General features: G+C 47.6%; 1 protein-coding gene across 1 annotated transcript in view; it reads right to left on the bottom strand.

The window, feature by feature from the left end:
* The window catches only part of Fbxw8 (F-box and WD repeat domain containing 8), a 99371-nt gene extending 93154 nt beyond the window's left edge, over positions 1 to 6217 (bottom strand). The window contains exon 1 of the mRNA XM_085681279.2: positions 5839 to 6217. Within this exon, the coding sequence (XP_085537405.1) occupies positions 5839 to 6150 (312 nt within the window). The 5' untranslated portion in view covers positions 6151 to 6217. The remainder of the gene's footprint in view (positions 1 to 5838) is intronic.
* Positions 6218 to 18974: the final 12757 nt, after the last annotated feature.

Genomic DNA, 18974 nt, shown 5'->3' with positions numbered 1-18974 from the left:
ATGGCCCATGTGACCACCCGGTTCTCAGAGGAAGTCACTGCACCACTCTCTGTCTAGCCCCTCCCCCACTCCTCTGCAGCTGCTCAACCTTCCAGAAAGCCGGGCAGGGCAACGCTGGGTAAGACGAAGCCCCTCTCCTCAGACACTCTCCACTCTGCCTAATTTTTCTTCTCTCCAGAGCACTTGCTTACCTGGCAAGTGTCTGTCCCCAAACAGGACTGGCTTTGTCTTGTTCACTATTGCCCTCAGCACTTAGAATAGTGTGTGGGGCTTACACACCACTTAATGAACTGTGGACTGAGGAATCGATATATGGATGGATATACAGATGGATGGATGGATGGATGGGTAAAGCCCATATAGCTTCAAGGAAAAGAACCTCCCAGTAAAGACATTCAAATTTGTTTTAGTAAATATACACATAGATCACGGCCCACACAGAGGTCTGCTAGTTCATAAAAACATTTTTTAAATCAGTGGCACTGATAAGAACATTTTAGTTAGAAGAAAAAAAAAATTGGGCTGAAGAGATCAGAGAGCACTAGCATAGCAGATGGAATTAAAGAGCCTCAGCAGGAAGGTAAAGGACAGCAGAGGCAGGGGAATCAGTCCAGTTCCACTGACAATGAATTCAGCACACCATGAGGGAAGCAACTAGGCAGCAGCAGGGTCTGAATCTGAACTCAGGGCCTGGCCTGCCTGAACTAACATCATTCCACCAATCATGAAGTGGGCGAGGCCGAGGCAGAGTCCACTCTGGGCACGACCGATTTCCCTGCCCTAGCTCAACAATGAGTGCAGACCTGTCAGATGAACACCACTGGACACAAATCTGGACAAATCTCAATCAGTAATTGGCTCCAGATGACACAGTCTGGACCAATAAGAACACGGCTTCAGCTGCATCCAGCTTAGCACATGCTGTGTCTCCCAGCACTGCTACCCTGGCAGGACATGCAGCTGCAGCTGCTGTAGCCATCCTCTCAAGAAGGGACAGCCCACTGTGGAGAAAGTCAGCAGATAAGCAGGGCAGATGGGAGAGGTCCCAGCTGAGTTACGCCAGTGCCCAGAATGAGCAGCACCTCCTGGAATTATTACCGGGATCAAAAGATCCCAATGGGTGTTTCTAGGTCAGTGTCAGTTGGACATCTGTGTCTTTGTCAGTCTGATGTGATACACCACCTCTATAAAATGCAACCAAGCAACTGGCTGTCATAAGCCTGAAACTTCCATAAGCGTAACTAAAACACCACACTGTCCCCAAGGAGAGGGACATAAAAGACGGTTATCTACAGCTCTGGAATCCTGACCGGGGTATGCCATCCCTTGTACTGGTCTACCCAAAACTGCCAGCTGCCAGGGCAGGTATTCACAAGCCACTCCCAAAGCAAGATGGTTAAGTGCTGTGGCTAAAAGCCTCGCATAAGAAGGCAAGGCTTCATAAAAGGCACGTCACAGTCTCACTGCAGCTGCTCTTGTCCATCATAGGTTCTGGCCTCTGTCCAACCAGAGACACTCTGATGCGGCTGTGCCAGTGGATGGCAACACTTCTCTTTGTTACACTCACACTAGCAAGAGTGCAGTGAAGACGGCTCAAAAACAAGACAGTGGCCTGGGAACGTAGCTCGGAACAGTGCTTGCCTAAAGAGCCCTGAGTTGACCCCACGGTGCCAAAACACTGTAATTCCAGCATAGGGGGAAGCAGAAGCTGGAGAATCAGAAGTCCAAGATCACCCTGAGCTGCAGTACACTCAAGGACAGTCTACCAGACAAAACCCTGGAGGTGCCAGTCTGACAGAGCTGTAAAGGTGTAGGGTGGGGCAGGAGGCAGAACCAGCCCCAGTGTGCATTGACTCAGCTGCATCAGCCTGTGGGTTCGGGGAGTCCCGGGGAGCTCCACCTTCCTTTCCAGGATTAGTGGAAAGTGTGCACGCGATAGGGCAGATCCTGTGGGACAGAGCTTGCCTTGCAGTGCTGGCACTAACAACATTGCTACTTTTGCTATATCCGTTACTAATAAGCAGAAATGGCAAGTTTGAGGGGTAAACTGCTGTTACTATGACCTGCATGTCTACAACCCCGTAATTCTATTCCTGAGCAAATAACCAAGAAAAACTTTATGCATCCCAAAAGACAAACAAATGTTCCCAGCAGCACTACCCTCCCAAACCCCAAAGTAACTAAACCAACGACCCACAGTTATCAGTGTTGGATGACAGCAACATCAGGTCCACGAGTCAGGACCCACTTATCCATAATGTTCTGCACAAGAACCCAAACCAGAGTGAAGCTGTGATGCCACTGCAGAGATGTCAGAGTGGAGTGAGTGGCAAGGCCATCGTGGAAGAGAACACAGCGAGAGACGTGGTGCCGACCGGCTAGGAAGCTAGTCCTCTGATCAGGTGTTTCATGTGTCTGCACATTCTAGAGAAAGCATTGAGCTCTGCAGTTAACATCGTACATTTCAAAGTGTGACTAATAACAAAATGTCAAAAGACAATTTTCCCAACAGACAATTACACTGACAAAAGCACAACCCTAACATGTATTTGATGAAAACAAACAAACAAACCAGTCAGACAAACAGCCAAAGCACTTCCTCCCACATGTTTGGTCCCAGAACTGTGAAGATTTGAGTGAGAAGCTAGCCTGGTCTTCAGAGTGACACCCTGTGTGGAGGTTTGGATGAGAATGTCCCCCACAGGCTCATATGCGTGAATACTCAGTCCCCAGGTAGCAGAACTGTTTGGGAAGGATTAGTTGGTATGGCTTTGTAGGAGGAGGTAAGGGGTAGGCTTTGAGGTTTCAAAAGCCCAGTTTCTCATTCTCCCTCTGCCTACTGCCTGCAAACCAGGTTATAAAGCTCTCAGCCAACGCTCCAGCACCAGACCTAACTATTTCCTATCATGATGATCATGGACTAATCTTCTAAAGCCGTAAGCAAGCTCCAATTAAATCTTTTTTTTTTTCTAAGAGTTGCCTTGGTCACGGTGTCTCTTCACAGTGATGTATAGCAGTAACTAAGACACCCTGCTTAAAAAAAAGGCTGCTTGATAGGATGTGTACTTTGACCAGCAAATATGGAACAGAGGACTGTTTTATTCAGATCGTATATCAACCTTGCTTAAATATAGAGAACTGGACAGTTGAGGAAAAAATCCTATACTACCCATTTAATTCTGGTTGCCACCATTAAACAAGTCATCACAAACCATCTGGTAAGACGTGAAGCAAAGCCCCTAATGAACTACAGTCGAGGCCCCAACCCCTGCTCAGTTGCCCATGTGACTCCCGTGCACTGTGGGATTGCCACAGGCATCCGAGGCTTTTAAATGAATATTATTGTCATTTCTTAGACTGAAGGTACAGGATGAGCTCACTGTCCCTTAAAAGCCAAGTAGCCCTGAAAATGGCTATGAGAACAGGCTGTTAGGAACAACAAAGCTACTGTCTCTAAACCATTGGACAGCAAGCACCAAGCTCAGGCTTCAACTACAGTACTCAAGAGGTGGAGGCAGGAAGATCAAAAGCTCAAGGCCAGGGATGGGGCAATGGCTCAGTCAGTAAAGAAAGCATTTGCCTTGCAAGCATGAGGACATATGCCTGTGACCCCAGAGAAGGTGAGCAGAGAAAGAAATAGACAGCTGCAAGATCCCTTTCTCCTCTCTCTCTCTCTCTCTCAAAATACACAGAGAGAGAGAGAGAGAAAGTGAGAAAGAGAGAAAGAGAGAGAGAGAGAGTTAGTTTGACGCCAGTCTGAGTTACACAGTAACACCGTCATGGTCAAGAGCAGAGTCTGGGGCTGGAGAGACTCCTCAGACATTAAGAGCACTGGCTGCTCTTCCAGAGGACCTGAGTTCAATTCCCAGCAACCACATGGTGGCTCACAACCATCTACAATGAAATCTGGTGCCCTCTTCTGGTGTGCAGGCATGTATATATAATAAATAAATCTTTTTTTTTTTAAAAAAGCAAAGTCTACTCTTCTAGAGGACCCGAGTCCGATGCCTAACACCCATGTAGGTGGCTCAACCTCCCGTAACTCCAGTCACCTAAGCACATGACTTACTGCCTCTTTACTCCACGGTGTCACCAACTGGAGTGTTGGCTGCTGCTCAAAAGAGCCCCTAACAGTACCTAATGAGGAACTTCTGAAAAGGCGGGGGTCCAGGGACAGGACACAGGTCAGGCTTTTGCCAACTCCATAGGAAATGTAAGACTCGCTATGCCCTGGACTTTCCCCCTGGGTAGACCCCTTCCGTTTTAGGACACTTTATTTTTGTTTTGGGGATGCTGTTGGAGTGTGAGGCCTGGAAAGTCTTGTGGATGGGATTTAGGGTCTATCTTAGTTTAGTTTATTTGGATTACACTTCCATATTGTAGTCCATCACTGCAGGAAGTCAGGACAGGAACCTGGGGGCAGGAGCTGATGCAGAGGCCATGGAGGGGTGCTGCTTACTGGCTTGACCACCAGCCCAAGAGTGTTCCCACCCACAGTGAGCTGGGCCCTCCCCCATCAATCACTCATTAAGAAAATGCCCTACAGGTTTGCCTACAGCTTAATCCTATGAAGGTCGTTCCTCAATTGAGGCTCATTCCTCTCCAGTAACTCTAGCTTGTGTCACATTGACACAAAACTAGCCAGGACAGGGTCCAACAATGGCTATGCAGCTGAGACTATCTTAACCTCCACAGGTTCTCAAACATTAGACGTGGTCCTCCTTCCCTGGGCTGCTGATTTAGCAGGTCTGAGAGGACCCAGGAACCTACAAGTCACTAAAGCCTCAAAGTAGACCAGCTCAAAGTTCACCTGGACATGTCATAACACAGGGATCCACGCAATCCCCAGAATGTATCAGCTGGGGTAATCCTGGGGAGACTGCTGAAAATGTTGCCTCTGAGATCCTTCATTAGGCATCTACCTAATATCATGGCCATTTTAGAAGCAAGGCAGAGCACAAGACTGGACACTTGATTTAAAGGGGAACGGATTGAAACTCAAAATAAAAGCTATTGGTGTCATTTAAATAAAACTGTCCATTGCATAACATTATCCATTTTTAAAAAATAATGTGTACATGTGTGTCTGCATGAGGGGTTGTACTCGTGTGCAAGTGACCCTGGAAGCCAGAGACATCAGATCTCCAGAAACTGGAGACACAGGAGGTTGTGAGTCACCTGACACGGGTACTACCTAGGAACCCAACTCCGGACGAGCAGTCTGCAGGCTCTTACCTACCAAGCCATCTCGCCAGTTCTAGTCCATCATTGCTCTAAACAACTTTCACTTACAGGAAAGTATTCCCTACTGGAACACTGCAGAAATTTTCTTTTAACCTGGTTTGAATGAGGCCATTAAAGCCTTCTGTTCTGGCCTAACTCTTAACCTGGGAGCCATGGATCCTTGCCAGGGGGGTCTTGATTTGATTCTCCCAACTTGGTAAAAGATGCTGGTATAAAAGCTTCCTGATTCTCCGAGGCTGCCCTCCAAAGGCTAAAAACCTCCTAAGGATATTAACCAAAGGATTCTTCTTAGTCGTAGTACTTTCGTTTCTTCTAAAAGAAGTTTTGTTGGATTTGTTTGTTGTTTTGTTTTAGTAACACTTTGTGGTAGGAATCTCTTTTAGGGAACTCTGTTCTGAGCATTGCTGTTCCCTCCTGCAAGCCAAGTGCACGCACACACCTACTGTCAACACCCAAAAATGTTTGCAGGCAAAACTCCCAGGGGAGATCCAATGCTTCCGGGGGCGTCCTGGGTGTACAAAGTCCCTGATGTGACCGCGTCGGCACCTCCGTAGGATGGGTCACAGGGAAAGTCATCTTGCCCCGGCCACTCACCAAGTCGCGGATGAGCTGGTCCACCAGAGGCTCAGGCTCCGCGGCGTCGCGGTCCGGGGGTGAGCGAGAGCGGCTGCTCGCGTCCCTCCTGTCGGCACGGCCGGGTCTGGGCGCCGGGGGTCGGCCCGCACCCTCCAGCAGACCCTGCGCCAGCGCCAGGTACCCCGAGGCCTGCTCACCGCGCGCCCCCGCCTCGGGCCTCCGTGGCCGCCGCTCCCCGGCCTCGGGCCGCCGCCGCCGCCTCTGCGCCTGCGACAGGGCCAACTCCTCCTGCCAGCGCCGGCGGAATTCCTCCAGGCCCTGGTCGTCCATGCTTGACGTTCCCGGGCCTACGCGTCAGCCAGGGGCCGCCAGCTGTTAGCGGACCGTCCATCCGCAGGAAGTGTCCGCCGCTGGCCGGAAACTTTCGGGAATGCGGCTCTTGGGTTCCGGGCGGCCACGCCCCTCCGCTCTGGCATCCCTGGTTTTTGCCACCGTTGCACCAAAGAAGCACTTTTCCTTCATCCAGCAAACCTGCTTTAAATGACTGCTATATACATATTGCAAAGATAGCATTTATTTTTTAAGTACTTTTTTGTATTTTATTATTGTGTGTGTGTGTGTGTGTGTGTGTGTGTGTAGAGAAAGACTCAGAGGCGTGTCGGTTCTTTCTTTCTGCCATGTGGGTCTCAGGGATCGAACTCAAGTCGTCAGTCTTGGTAGTAAGCACCCCTTTCTGCTGAGCCAGCTCAACTTAAAGTAAACATTCATATCTACACACAACACACCCAAATTCAAGTAAAACGGAGGTAAATATATATTTTAATGTTAATGTCTGAATCTATGGGAAAGGTTATGTAGAAAAATAAGAATTACCAAAGTGATTGACACAGGAAGGGGCCAATTAGTGATTAAGGATAGGCATAAAGTCCTGGGCTCTCTAATGAGATGTCATTTAAGCTAATAATGGCTAATAAAGAGAAAAATCAGCCACAGGAAAACATCAGAGATTTCCAGAACCACACATCTAAAGGCAGTAAGGTGGGGAAGTATCTGTGAAGGAAATTTCTGGAAAGCCCACTTTCCGCTGAATTTTCCACTAAAGGTTGATTAGCTGGTCAGAACTTCAGTGAGTGTGGGGAGGTTGGAATGTTGCAAGTCCATAGCCTAATTATTGTTTGTCTTGGGCTATCACCAACCCTCTTCTTAGCCATTCCTTTCTCACCTCTGGGTCTCGATTGTCAGGTGAAACCTTTCGATATATTAGCTTAGCTCCTATTTTCTCCCAACCCCAGAGATCAGAACGTCATCAGATAGCATCTGAGGCCTTCAACAGAGGTATCCCCACCTTGCTGCAACGTCCTAGCTGATACTTCCAACAATGTATGTTAAATGTGCCTTGATTTTTTTTTACATATTTTCTTTGCTCTTTTCATGAAACCTCTACCGCATTGGAGCATAGAATTTGGGTGACCTAAAGGGTCAGTTTATGTTTTGACAACATGGTGTTAATGTGGACCAGATAACAAGGGCTGGGCATGGTGGGGAGCACACTGAGTCAGCACAAAATGGCTGGCATTGGATGTCCTTGGAACTCAAAAGTAAACAATGACGTCATCTTTCATACAACCGCGTCTGGCAGAGTGCCACTTTTGTATGGGCTCTGTGTTAATACAGCCTGAGTTAGAGGCTTGAACCTTCACAAGTTAGCCTGTGTGTCTGTAGACCTGTGAGTTGGTCTGGAGGCCTGTGTCCTACCTCTGTGTGTGCCTGTGTACCAGTCTGTAGCCTTGCGTGCCAGTTTGTGTGTGGCCTGGGGACACCAGTGTGTCTGCTGGATGCCTGCGGATAACTAACTTGCTAGCTTGCCTGCCACCTGTGCTGGGGGATATTTTGATCGCACTCCGCCACTGTCAAGGGCTGTCAAGACTGTCAATAAAGTTTACCTTGATTCAGAGGGTGAGCTAGTTTTGAGCTGACTAGAACTAGCCGTAGAGGTTTTGGGGTACTCAGGACATATAGAGAGGCACAAGAGGGAGGAGCTTAGAAAGATTCAAGGGCCCTTTTGGATCGAGGAAGGGGAGAGAGAGGAGGTCACTGGTCAGTTCACCACCGCTTCTCTGATCAATCGATTTTTACCCTAATATCTGACTCCCGAGTTTTATTTAATAATCGCTTCGCACCTGTGTACTGGCGGACGAAGTCTCTCATCTGCCCTCCACTCTTCACAGTCTCTCCCCCCAACACACAGCCTCCCGCCACCCTCAGCCTTCCCTGGCCTCAGAAGGCGGTTCTCACACCACAATCACTCCTGCTTGGCTCCAGAATAAGCTATGTCACCCTTTGAGGTAAACATTGTTTTTACGTTGATATGGCATTGGATGTCATCCCCACTTCGATAATGGTGAGAGACAGTGACCCTCACTCCATAATAAGAGCACTGGAAACTTAGCCCTGCTGATTACTGCTTTGCATGGCTGGACGTCTGACTGAATGCAAAGGCTTGAAGCCTGAATGCAAGCAAGCCCCTCCCTCTCCTCCCTCTCCTCCCTCTCCTCCTTCTCCTCCCTCTCCTCCCTCTCCTCCCTCTCCTCATCCTACGTCATCTGGGTCTTACCTTTCCGTCTGTTACTTCCATCATCTTTCTTCAAACAAAAGCCATGGGTGGGTCATGTCTACATTTTACAACCTCCTTATTTTAAAGCGCATCAGGCATGTGGCCTTGCAGGCAAGCTTGGCTGTGAGCAATGTTCTGTTCTAAACGTCCAGTGTGTGGTGGGGTTAGTGAGACTAGCAGGCATTGACGGGGCTCTGGCCTCTGGAGTCTAATGTGTTTGCTCACTTGTAGCGAGACCGACGCTGTCTCGAGGCACCTTTGAAAATGAAACCAGTGGGGGTTGTTTCTTGCAGTAACACCCAGCCCCTTCCCTGGGCTCCTCGAGGACTTCCTCTCACTTTGAGCTGCTGAGAACCCACTAGAAATGTCCCATCTCTCAACTCACAACTTGCCTACTCTTATCCGCGTTCTGGATCCATCATGTCTCCCCTCTGCTCATCCGCCAGCATCACGTATCACAACACATAACACAGTTGTCGGCGACTTTATATTAGCACAATCAGCCAGTGCTGCCTCCATTCCCTTGAAGATAATCGGCTCTCAGACTGGAAGCTGGTAATGGGATGCATGGGAACTCTTTATGGATGAGAAAACCCAAGAATAAAGACTTGAAAAATATGTCCCAAAACACATGACTGGTAATTTGCAGACCCAGGGTTCTACGAGGGTGTTTGTTTGTTTGTTTGTTTGTGGATTCTAGAGGATGCTGACTCAGTTAACCATTAAGTCACCCAGCCCACATCTAAGCCAAGTAGGACAGTGGATGGCTTTCTCTACCACGTTTATTTGTTTTCGCCTGCAGTGAAAACAGCAACAGGGTCATGGAGCTGTAGAGGTCACTCAGAGAGTAAAACACTCATGACTCCTCCAGAGAACTCAGATTCCCAGGACCCATGTCAGGTTGCTCACACCTGCCTGTAACTCCAGCTCCAGGGGATCAAATGCCCTCTGGCCTTCAGGGGCACCTAATGCACTCAGTGGACATAAATGTGCATACACGTATAGAGACACATTTTTAAAAAACACAAGTAAATCCTTTTAAAAAAAAAAAAAAGAAGAAGAAGAAGAAGAAGAAGAAGGGGGCTGGAGAGATGACTCAGCGGTTAAGAGCATTGCCTGTTCTTCCAAAGGTCCTGAGTTCAATTCCCAGCAACCACATGGTGGCTCACAACCATCTGTAATGAGGTCTGGTGCCCTCTTCTGGCCCGCAGACATACACATAGACAGAATATTGTATACATAATAAATAAATAAATATTAAAAAAAGAAGAGTAAGTTCCACCAAGCCGATTGGAGGTGGACAGACTGACGGAAAAGGACATTTCACCACACTCTTCTCCAGACGTCTGCTTCTTTCAGCAACTTTACTTCCAAGGATTTATTCTAAGAAAGTCACATCAACAAATAAAAAGAACATCAAGAGGTGTCAATAATAAAGAACATTAGCAACAATCTACCTGGATCAAATAGAAGAAAGATCCAGAATGCCAGCTCCATGAGAACCAGAGGCAGGATCTTTTTAAAAAATATATATTTATTTATTATACAATATTCTGTCTATGTGTATGTCTGCGGGCCAGAAGAGGGCACCAGACCTCATTACAGATGGTTGTGAGCCACCATGTGGTTTGCTGGGAATTGAACTCAGGACCTTTGAAAGAGCAGACAATGCTCTTAACCACTGAGCCTTCTCTCCAGCCCCAGAGGCAAGATCTTATTGCTTCATTTTTGGCACTGGGAACAGCACCTGGGACATGGCAGCTCTGTGGAGTGTGAGAATAATGTGAGCCAAGCAATAGGAAATGCCTGAGTATTACTTTAAGAGAAGAAGATGTAATCCTGACTCTGGAGAGATGGGTCGGTGTTTAAAAGCACTGGCTGCTCTCCCAAAGGACCTGAGTTCAATTCCTGCCACCCACAGCCCAGGGGATACAATACCCTCCTCTGACATGGCAGAGATGAGGCCTGTGAGTCTGTGGGCATCTCTTGGTTTCCTTATTTAGTCAGCAGAATTAAATCATGGGGTCCCCGTCCTAATGGCCTTCATTGTAGCCTCCTCCCTGAAGCCCACCTCAAAACAGCATAGTAGGTTAAGTTTCCACACACATAATACCTACATGGGGATTAAATGTCAACACAGGAAACCTTAGCGTTTGGGGTGGGGGGTGACACTCAAACCATGTCCAAACCATGAAAATACACTGCTATCTCCATTGTGAAGAAAATTTAAGTCATATTTTTCCAGAAAACCTATCTCGAGTCTTTTTTTAAAAAAAGATTTTGTTATTTATTATGTATTCAGCGTTCTGCCTGCATGTATGCCTGCATACCAGAGGAGGGCACCAGATCTCATTAAGGATGGTTGTGAGCCACCATGTGGTTGATGGGAACTGAATTCAAGACCTCTGACAGAGCAGTCAGTGCTCTTAACCTCTGAGCCATCTCTCCAGCCCGTATCTTGAGTCTTTTAAAAATTTATTTTAAAATGTTTTCATACAACATGTTTTGGTCATACTCTTTTCTCTCCCCCAACTTCTCCCAGATCCTCTGCCCCTACACCCCCCACTTCATATTCTCTCTCTCGAAAAAAAAAGCTAATATAAAATCAAAAAAGAGCACAATGCACACACAAACAGAAACGAAATGGAAGGGGCCCGTTTGTGCTGGTCCACTATTCCTGAGTGGGTGGCCTGTCCTGGGGGTGTGGTTGGTACCCGGGGTCACGCCATTGGAGAACATTGGTTTTCCTGTTCCCAGCAGCTATCAGTTGCCAATGGTTTCTGGATGAGGAGGGGGCCTTTGTGCCCACTTCCCCTTCACAGTGCTAGGTATTGTTGTTTGGTGTGTGTTTGTGTGTGTTAGAATGAAGAATACACACCTAAATCATAACAGAAGAACTCTCCAGCAAAGGTAAAAATGAAGACTTTGTGATTGTTGTCATTTTTGAGACAAAGGCTCACTCTGTAGCCCAGGTGGTATGGAACCACATTGCCCAAGTTAGCCTTGAACTCATGGGAATCCTCCTGCCTCAGACTCCCAAAAGCTGGGATTACAGTTCCAAGCCTGAGTTCTTGATCATCTGTACATTGTGGTACATATCCTGATGTTTCCAGAAGGCAGAGCCTGGGGGAGTGGGGGGCGGCCTTTGAGAAGCTAGTACATTTGATAATGTGGCTACCAGAAGAGGGAATGACTGGCCCAAGGAGCAATCTTGAGTGGGTCCTACCGTGAGCGAAGAGAGCTCCATCCCATTAGTGCCTACAAGGATGCCTGAAGAATACAGCTCAGAAGTGTCGTCCGTGATAAGAGCCGGAAGCAGCTACCCAGGGATTCTCCTCCCTCATCAGAGAAGGTCAGCCTCCCACATCAGACCCGGATAGCAGTAAATGGGTCGCCATGGACACCCATACCAAGGCAGGAAAGATGCCCTGGGGCAAACAGTAAGCGATATTATGTGTGGCTGACCGTAAAGATTGCCGGGTTGCCTGTGCCCAAAGCCGGTTGCTCCAATGGTATATACAGTGGGTAACGTTTCTCCGTGATGGACTTCTTCTTTGAAGTACGAAAAGGAACTCAGTCCTGGGCAACTGATTTCTCCTGGGGATTGTGACTTTTGTGGGTCCATTTTTGTTTCTTCTTGGCACACAGACACGCCCCATCTTTTCCTGGTGAACTAAAAACCCACTTGTCCTCGGAGACCCTGAACAGCCCCAAGGTGTGTCACCTGTAAAAGGCAAAGCCACACCCTCTCCAAAGACATCCCAAGTGTCCAACTCAGCAACTGCCTCAGGGGCTACACCTTGACTTGCTCATGTCCCTGGTCACTTAGCGGTTCTTGTTGGGTTCCATAGCCACCTCAGGGCATGGAACTGTGGCTGCTGGTGTATGGTCAGTGATGTACTAAGAACAGAACAAAGCCAGGTGTGAGGGCTCACCTGGCATCCCAGCGTTCAGAAGTCTGAGGCAGGAGAATGGCAAGTTTGAACCCAGCCTGGTACAACATGGAGTGAGGAGAAGAATGAAAGGAGAAGAACAGGAGAAAGGAGGAGAAGGAAGGGGAGAGGAAGAGAGGGGAGGAGGAGGGATGGAGGAAGGGAGGGCTCTGATCCATAAGTCTTGGCAGATGGAGACATCATCAACCAAGGGCTCCATGCATATAGAGCTATGTGGGCCACCTCCGGCCATGCTGCACATGCACCCCAAGTCTCGCTGACTTACAGAAGAGCTGCAGTTGAAGGATGGCCGATAAAGCCAAGCATAGAGAGAACCTGCAAATGTCAAGACTCAGGTCTGGCCCATGGCTGTCATTGCAGAAGCCCAGAAGCCATCTCTGCAGAGTTCACTGGCCACCTGCAGTCCACCTGCTGGGACGGAGTTCAGTCGTGACCCGACCCACCCAGGAAGCCACTGGGTGCTAGCTCTCTGTGCAGCCTCCTCAGACTGGAGTCTCCCCTGCAACCCCAGCAGTCTCCAGATGGTCCTGGTGTTCGCTCCAGGCTGGGAGCCTGAGCCACAAGGCCAGCTCTTGGTTGGAGGACTTGGGGCTGGGGGAAGGGGATAGCAATCAGCGAGATTTCCAGAAGTGCCTAAAATAGGGGAGACAGAGTGTCCCCCACAGGCAGAATGATGGTAGATCTTGTTGTCATCTAGGTTGGTGAAGCACACCTCTGTGTCTGTGGGGCTGTTTCCCGATAAGACTGACACGTGAAACAGTGGCTGGGGTAGAGAGGAGCTGCTGTAAGTGGGGGGACATCCTTCCAATGAACAAGACAACCAAAGGAAGTGGGCATGCAAGCCTTCTGCTGTTTTCTGAGCCAGTGTGGCTGCTGCCATTGCCTGCTTGAATCAGACCCCAGCTTTTCCAGCCTTCCACATCGGACTCAATACCAGCGACGCTTCAGCCGTCAGCACTGGCCTGGAACTGCCGAGGCATCCAGCTTCTCGGGCTGAACCGTGCGTCATTGTTAAATTTCCCAGGGCTCTCTCACAAACCAATTCAATCGCTCTTCTTTAAAACAGACACAGCCTGTGAGTCTGGTTCCTCTGGAGAACTGTAACACAGAGGGCGCTCTTGGAATGCAGTCTTTGCACCTCCCATGTGAGTGAGCTCTCCGGTGCCCGCTGCTGATCTATGTGTTTCCCTGGGAACCACAGCTCAGTTTCTACTGCTGCCCCAGTGTGATGATTGACAGATGGCCGTTATCCTTCCCACAGCTTCCTTTGTCTCTCCATCCTCGGGCCAGTCAGACAATGCACTGAGGAAGGGCAAGTACCTTTTATCCAGGTAGCACTCAAAACCTAGTATCAGGCCTCCTGCCCATGCTCCCACCAAGCACTGGGCTTATAGGTGTATACAGTCACACCCAGACGTTCATAACGTTGTTATTTTAAATTTTATTTTTACTTACATATACGTATGTGTGTCTGTGTGTATGTATGTATGCACATTGCATGCAGGTGCCCAAGGGGGCTAGAAGAGGGTGTTGGATCCCTTGGAGCATTGGTTACTGAATGCAGCTGTGGACTTCTCGACAGGGCCACTGGGACTTGAAGTCTGATCCCCTGCAAGCACTCATAACAGCTGAGCCATCTCTCCAATCTCAACACTCAGCTTTTGTTCATTTGTTTTTTTGAGACAGGGTTTCTGTGTGTAACTGTTCTGGCTGTCCTGGAACTTGCTCTGTAGACCTGAGTGGCTTCAAACTCACAGAACTCCACCTGCCTCTGCCTCCCAAGTGCTAGGGTTAAAGGTGTGTGCCAGCACCACCTGGCAAGATCCAGCTTTTTAAGTGGGTGCAAGATACTGAAACTTGGTTTCTCATACTTATACAGCAAGCGTTCTTACTACTGAGCAATCTTCCAGCAAGGAGATACTCTTATTACTGAGTCAACAGCATTACTGAGACATTGATTAGGCCTCCTCTGAAACAAGAGCCCCGACATGAATTCTTTTCTTTCTTCCTCTTTCTTTCTTCTTTCTTTCTTTCTTTCTTTCTTTCTTTCTTTCTTTCTTTCTTTCTTTCTTTCTTTCCTTCCTTCCTTCCTTCCTTCCTTCCTTCCTTCCTTCCTTCCTTCCTCTCTCCCGCCCTCCCTCCTTCCTTCCTTCCTCTCTCTCTCCCCTCCTTATTTCCTTCCTTTTCTTTCTTCCTTTGTTTCTTTCTTCCTTTCTTTCTCTCTCTCTTTTTTTTTTATTCCAAGTCATCCCAACTTTTTGCTGTCCCACACATCCTCCTTACCAACAGAATTCTCTGGAACCTCGTCCAGCATTTTTCCTGACTCCGCAAGCAATGTCACCAGCCAGATGCTTCAAGTAGGAACCAGGTCCTTCCCCTCCATCACCTGTCACACCTGAGAGTCCTGACAGCCATCTTTGATGTGTACCTTGGATCTGCCCACGTCTCTCCCACTCTCCACTGCCATCTTGGTCCACGTGGGGTCATCGGGATGAAAACAGACTTACAAAGGATGCCACGGTGGCAGCATCTGTATGCCCTGGCCCCTTGACCTGGCCCCTTGATGAAATCTTCATGCACACACTCAGCCTCGGGGCACTAAAGCTGCTGGAAGAGCGGGCAAAGGCCAGGTGGGCACGTGGACTGTACGTCGCCAAGCCCTCGTCTGGAGCTGTCAAGTGGACAATAAAACCCTGCCTGATTGGAACTGGACAGTGAGCCTGCTTCTTGACCCACACGCATGCGAAGCTAACCTGTCTGGCTGGAGACTCTTGAATACAGTGTACTGACATTTGCGGCCAGAAAGCTTGTACTGTGTGCACAGTGGGGTGTTCAACGGTGTTCTGACTGCTGTCTCTAGATGTCAATAAGCCCTTCAGGTCTGAGGATGGGACGCTGTCCGGGAAACACCTGCCCGCATTGGGCTAGAGTGAATATCTAGAAATGGGGTGTTGGCCTAGGAACACCTGATTTTTGACAAAGAAACAAAAGATATAAAATGGAAAAAATAGAGCATATTTAACAAATGGTGTTGGCATAACTGGATGTCAACATGTAGAAGAATGAAAATAGACCCATATCTATCACCATGCACAAAAGTCAAGTTCAAATGGATCAAAGACTTCAACATAAAGCTAGCCACACTGAACCTTATAGAAGAGAAAGTGGGAAGTGCATTTGAATGCACTGGCACAGGGAACCACTTCCTAAATATAACCTCAGTAGCACAGACACGGAGAGAAACAATTAATAAATGGGACCTCTTGAAACTGAGAAGCTTCTGTAAAGCAAAGGACATGGTCAACAAGACAAAACGGCAGCCTACAGAATGGGAAAAGATCTTCTCCAACCCCACTAAAATAAACAAAGAACTCAAGAAATTGGTCATCAAAAGAACAAATAACCCAATTAAAAAATGGAGTACAGACCTAAACAGAGAACTCTCAACAAAGGAATCTAAAATGGCTGAAAGACACTTAAGGAAATGCTCAGTATCCCTAGTCATCAGAGAAATGCAAATCAAAACAACTCTGAGATTTCATCTTACATCTGTAAGAATGGTCAAGATCAAAAACACTAATGACAACTTATACTGGAAAGGATGTGGGGTTAAGGTAACACTCCTGCATTGCTGGTGGGAGTGCAAACTGGTACAGCCCCTTTGGATATCAGTATGACAATTTCTCAGAAAAATTAGGAAACAACCTACCTCAAGACCCAGCAATACACTTTTGGGTGTATATCCAAAGGATGCTCAACTGTGCCATAAGGATATGTGCTCAACTATGTTCATAGCAGCTTTGTTTGTCATAGCCAGACCTAGAAATAACATAAATGCCCCTCGACCAAAGAATGGATAAGAAAAATGCGGTACATTTACACAATGGAGTACTACACAGCAGAGAAAAACAGCGACATCTTGAAATTTGCAGGCAAATGGATGGAGCTAGAAAACATCATATTAAGTGAGGTAATCCAGACCCAGAAAGACGAATATCATATGTACTCACTCATAAGTAAGGTTTTTAAACACAAATCAAAGAAACCAGCCTACAAATCACAATCCCAGAACCTAGACAACAATGAGGACCCTAAGAGAGGCATACATGGATCTAATCTACATGGGAAGTAGAAAAAGACAAGATCTCCTGAGTAAGTTGGGAGGATGGGGACCTTGGGAGAGGGTTCAAGGAGAGGGCAGACAAAGGGAGGGGAGCAGAGAAAAATGTATAGCTCAATAAAGTAAAATAAAATAAAAAGAAATGGGTGTTGGGATTAGAGAGGACCTTGTTGGTTGGGTCCCTGGGCTCTCTGGATCACGGCATGGCAGCCACCTTCACCCCCACCTCCATCCTTGTCCGCTGCAATCTGTCCCACCTCAGGGAGGTGATTATTGCCTAAATGGGGGTGCAATAAGGTGTAATTTTCACAGCAGAGGCAGGAGTTGAATCAGCCCCCTGTCTCCTGACTCCTAATCAAGGAATTAGGCTTTATGCAAACCAGGTTCACCCCTCTTCATCTGTGTGGTGAGACTATAATTATGGGATGGTTAATTTTTTCCTCCCCTGCTGTGGCCATTCACCAGCTCTTTACTTTCAACAACAAGGCCCTTAGGGAAGGCACCAGAGGGGTCATTAGCAAGCCCCAGGAGACAGTTACCCTGTCTTCTCAGGATACCCATGAAGGACAAGACCCATTCTGCTCTGGGTCTGTCAAATGGAAGGGATTCCCCTGGAAATAACTGAAATCCAGGTTCCGGGCTCCCTGAGAACTGTCTCTCCCTGTTTTCTCAGTGGGATTGGGTCACAGTTCCTATTTTGTTTCCCGGGTGGATATTTACTAACTCTAAGACATCTACAAAGATCACAAGTAACTTTAGTGTCAATCACGTCATGAACTGCCTGCGGAAATTCTTGGCTATAGTACTCACAGCCGTCCTAACAGCAGGGTTTTCGTCCCCACCTACAGATGGGAAATCCAAGGCCCAGAGAGAGGATAGACTGCCAAGACAGCCGGCTGTAATTTAGTATGACCACCATGACCCAGGTCCCTTTGGCTTCTAGATTTAAACCTATCACCCTGCCATCCCCGGCTTCAAGCAGAGAAAGCATGGTGCCGTGAGCTGCCTCCTGCCATGAGATGTGGACTTGGCATTGACAAATGTCTTCCGGAAACACAGCTGTCTGGGGAGGCAACAGCTGTCCCTTCATTTACCACTGTACACAGACACATGCATTAAAACACCCAAGGAAAAGGTCCCTGGCTCTCAAACACCAGAGCGAGTAAATCACGTTTTAATCAAAGAAAAAAGCCTACAATCTTTTCCGGTAAAAACAGTGTTGGTTTCTGTAGGAGGTAAGAGAATAGTCTAAGCCAGACACATACATGCATGTACATGCATACATGCGCGCGCGCACACACACACACACACATATTCGTAAGTCATTGTTTATAGCATTTTCACGTGCATCATTGTATGTTCTCTCTCTCTCTCTCTCTCTCTCTCTCTCTCTCTGTGTGTGTGTGTGTGTGTGTGTGTGTGTGTGAAGTAGATGCCACACTTGTGCAGGTGTCCACAGAAGCTGGAAGGTATTGGATTCCCTGGACCTGGAGTTACAGGGAGTGATAAGCTGTCACATATGGGTGTTGGGAACCAAACCTGGATCTTCTTGAAGAGCAGCAAACGTGCTTGACCACTGAGCTCTCTCTCCAGTCCCCCGCCCCCCCCCATGGACATTAAAAGAGGAAAAGACCAACTAAAATGTTTTCATTCATTCAAATCAGTCAGTCAGAGATTCAGCCAGTCATTCATTCATTCATTCATTCATCCACTCACTCAGTCATTATCAGTTACCCAGTCAGATGGCCATTCATTCCACCCGCCATTCATTCATTCATTTATTCATAAGCTAGTCAGCCATTCATTCAGCTTCTCGGTCTGTCTCAACAAGCATTTGCCCACTACACACCCAGCATGGCAGGGTCTCACTAAATTCCTCAGGTTAAATTTGAATTCACTCTGTAGCCCAAAAAGGTCCTAGCGATGCTTCTGCCTCTGCCTTCTGAGTAGCAGGGATTACAGGCCTCTGTTGTCAGGCCCGGCTCTGTAACAAAATTAACAAAAACCCAGACACAGATATTGGGATTCAACCTGGAGGTCAGAAAAGCCAAACAGCCAGCCATTGGCCCTTACCTCTACCTCAGTCTGAAATGACAATCCTGCCTTCAGAGTCCTCAGAATGAGACTGACTGAGAGCTGCCTCCTCCCATTTTATAATCCTCTCTAGGGCTGGGATTAAAGGTGTGCACCACTACCGCCTGGTTTCTATGGCAAATTAGTGTAGCTACTGGGATTAAAGGTGTTTGTCACCACTGCCTGATCTGTTAGGCTGACCATGGTGACTGTTTTACTCTCTGACCTTCAGGCAATATTTATTTATTAAAATACAAATGAAATATCACTACACTGGTCCTTTATTTTTTTAATATTTATTTATTTATTTATTACAAATACAGTGTTCTGTCTGCATGTATGCTTGGAGGCCAGAAGAAGGCACCAGATCTCATCATGGATGGTTGTGAGCTGC

Source organism: Myodes glareolus, chromosome 2, assembly GCF_982192425.1.
Source record: "Myodes glareolus chromosome 2, mMyoGla1.1, whole genome shotgun sequence".
Lineage (NCBI taxonomy): Eukaryota > Metazoa > Chordata > Mammalia > Rodentia > Cricetidae > Myodes > Myodes glareolus.
The sequence above is the reverse complement of the archived record's forward strand: the minus strand, read 5'-3'. Positions and strand labels throughout refer to the sequence as shown.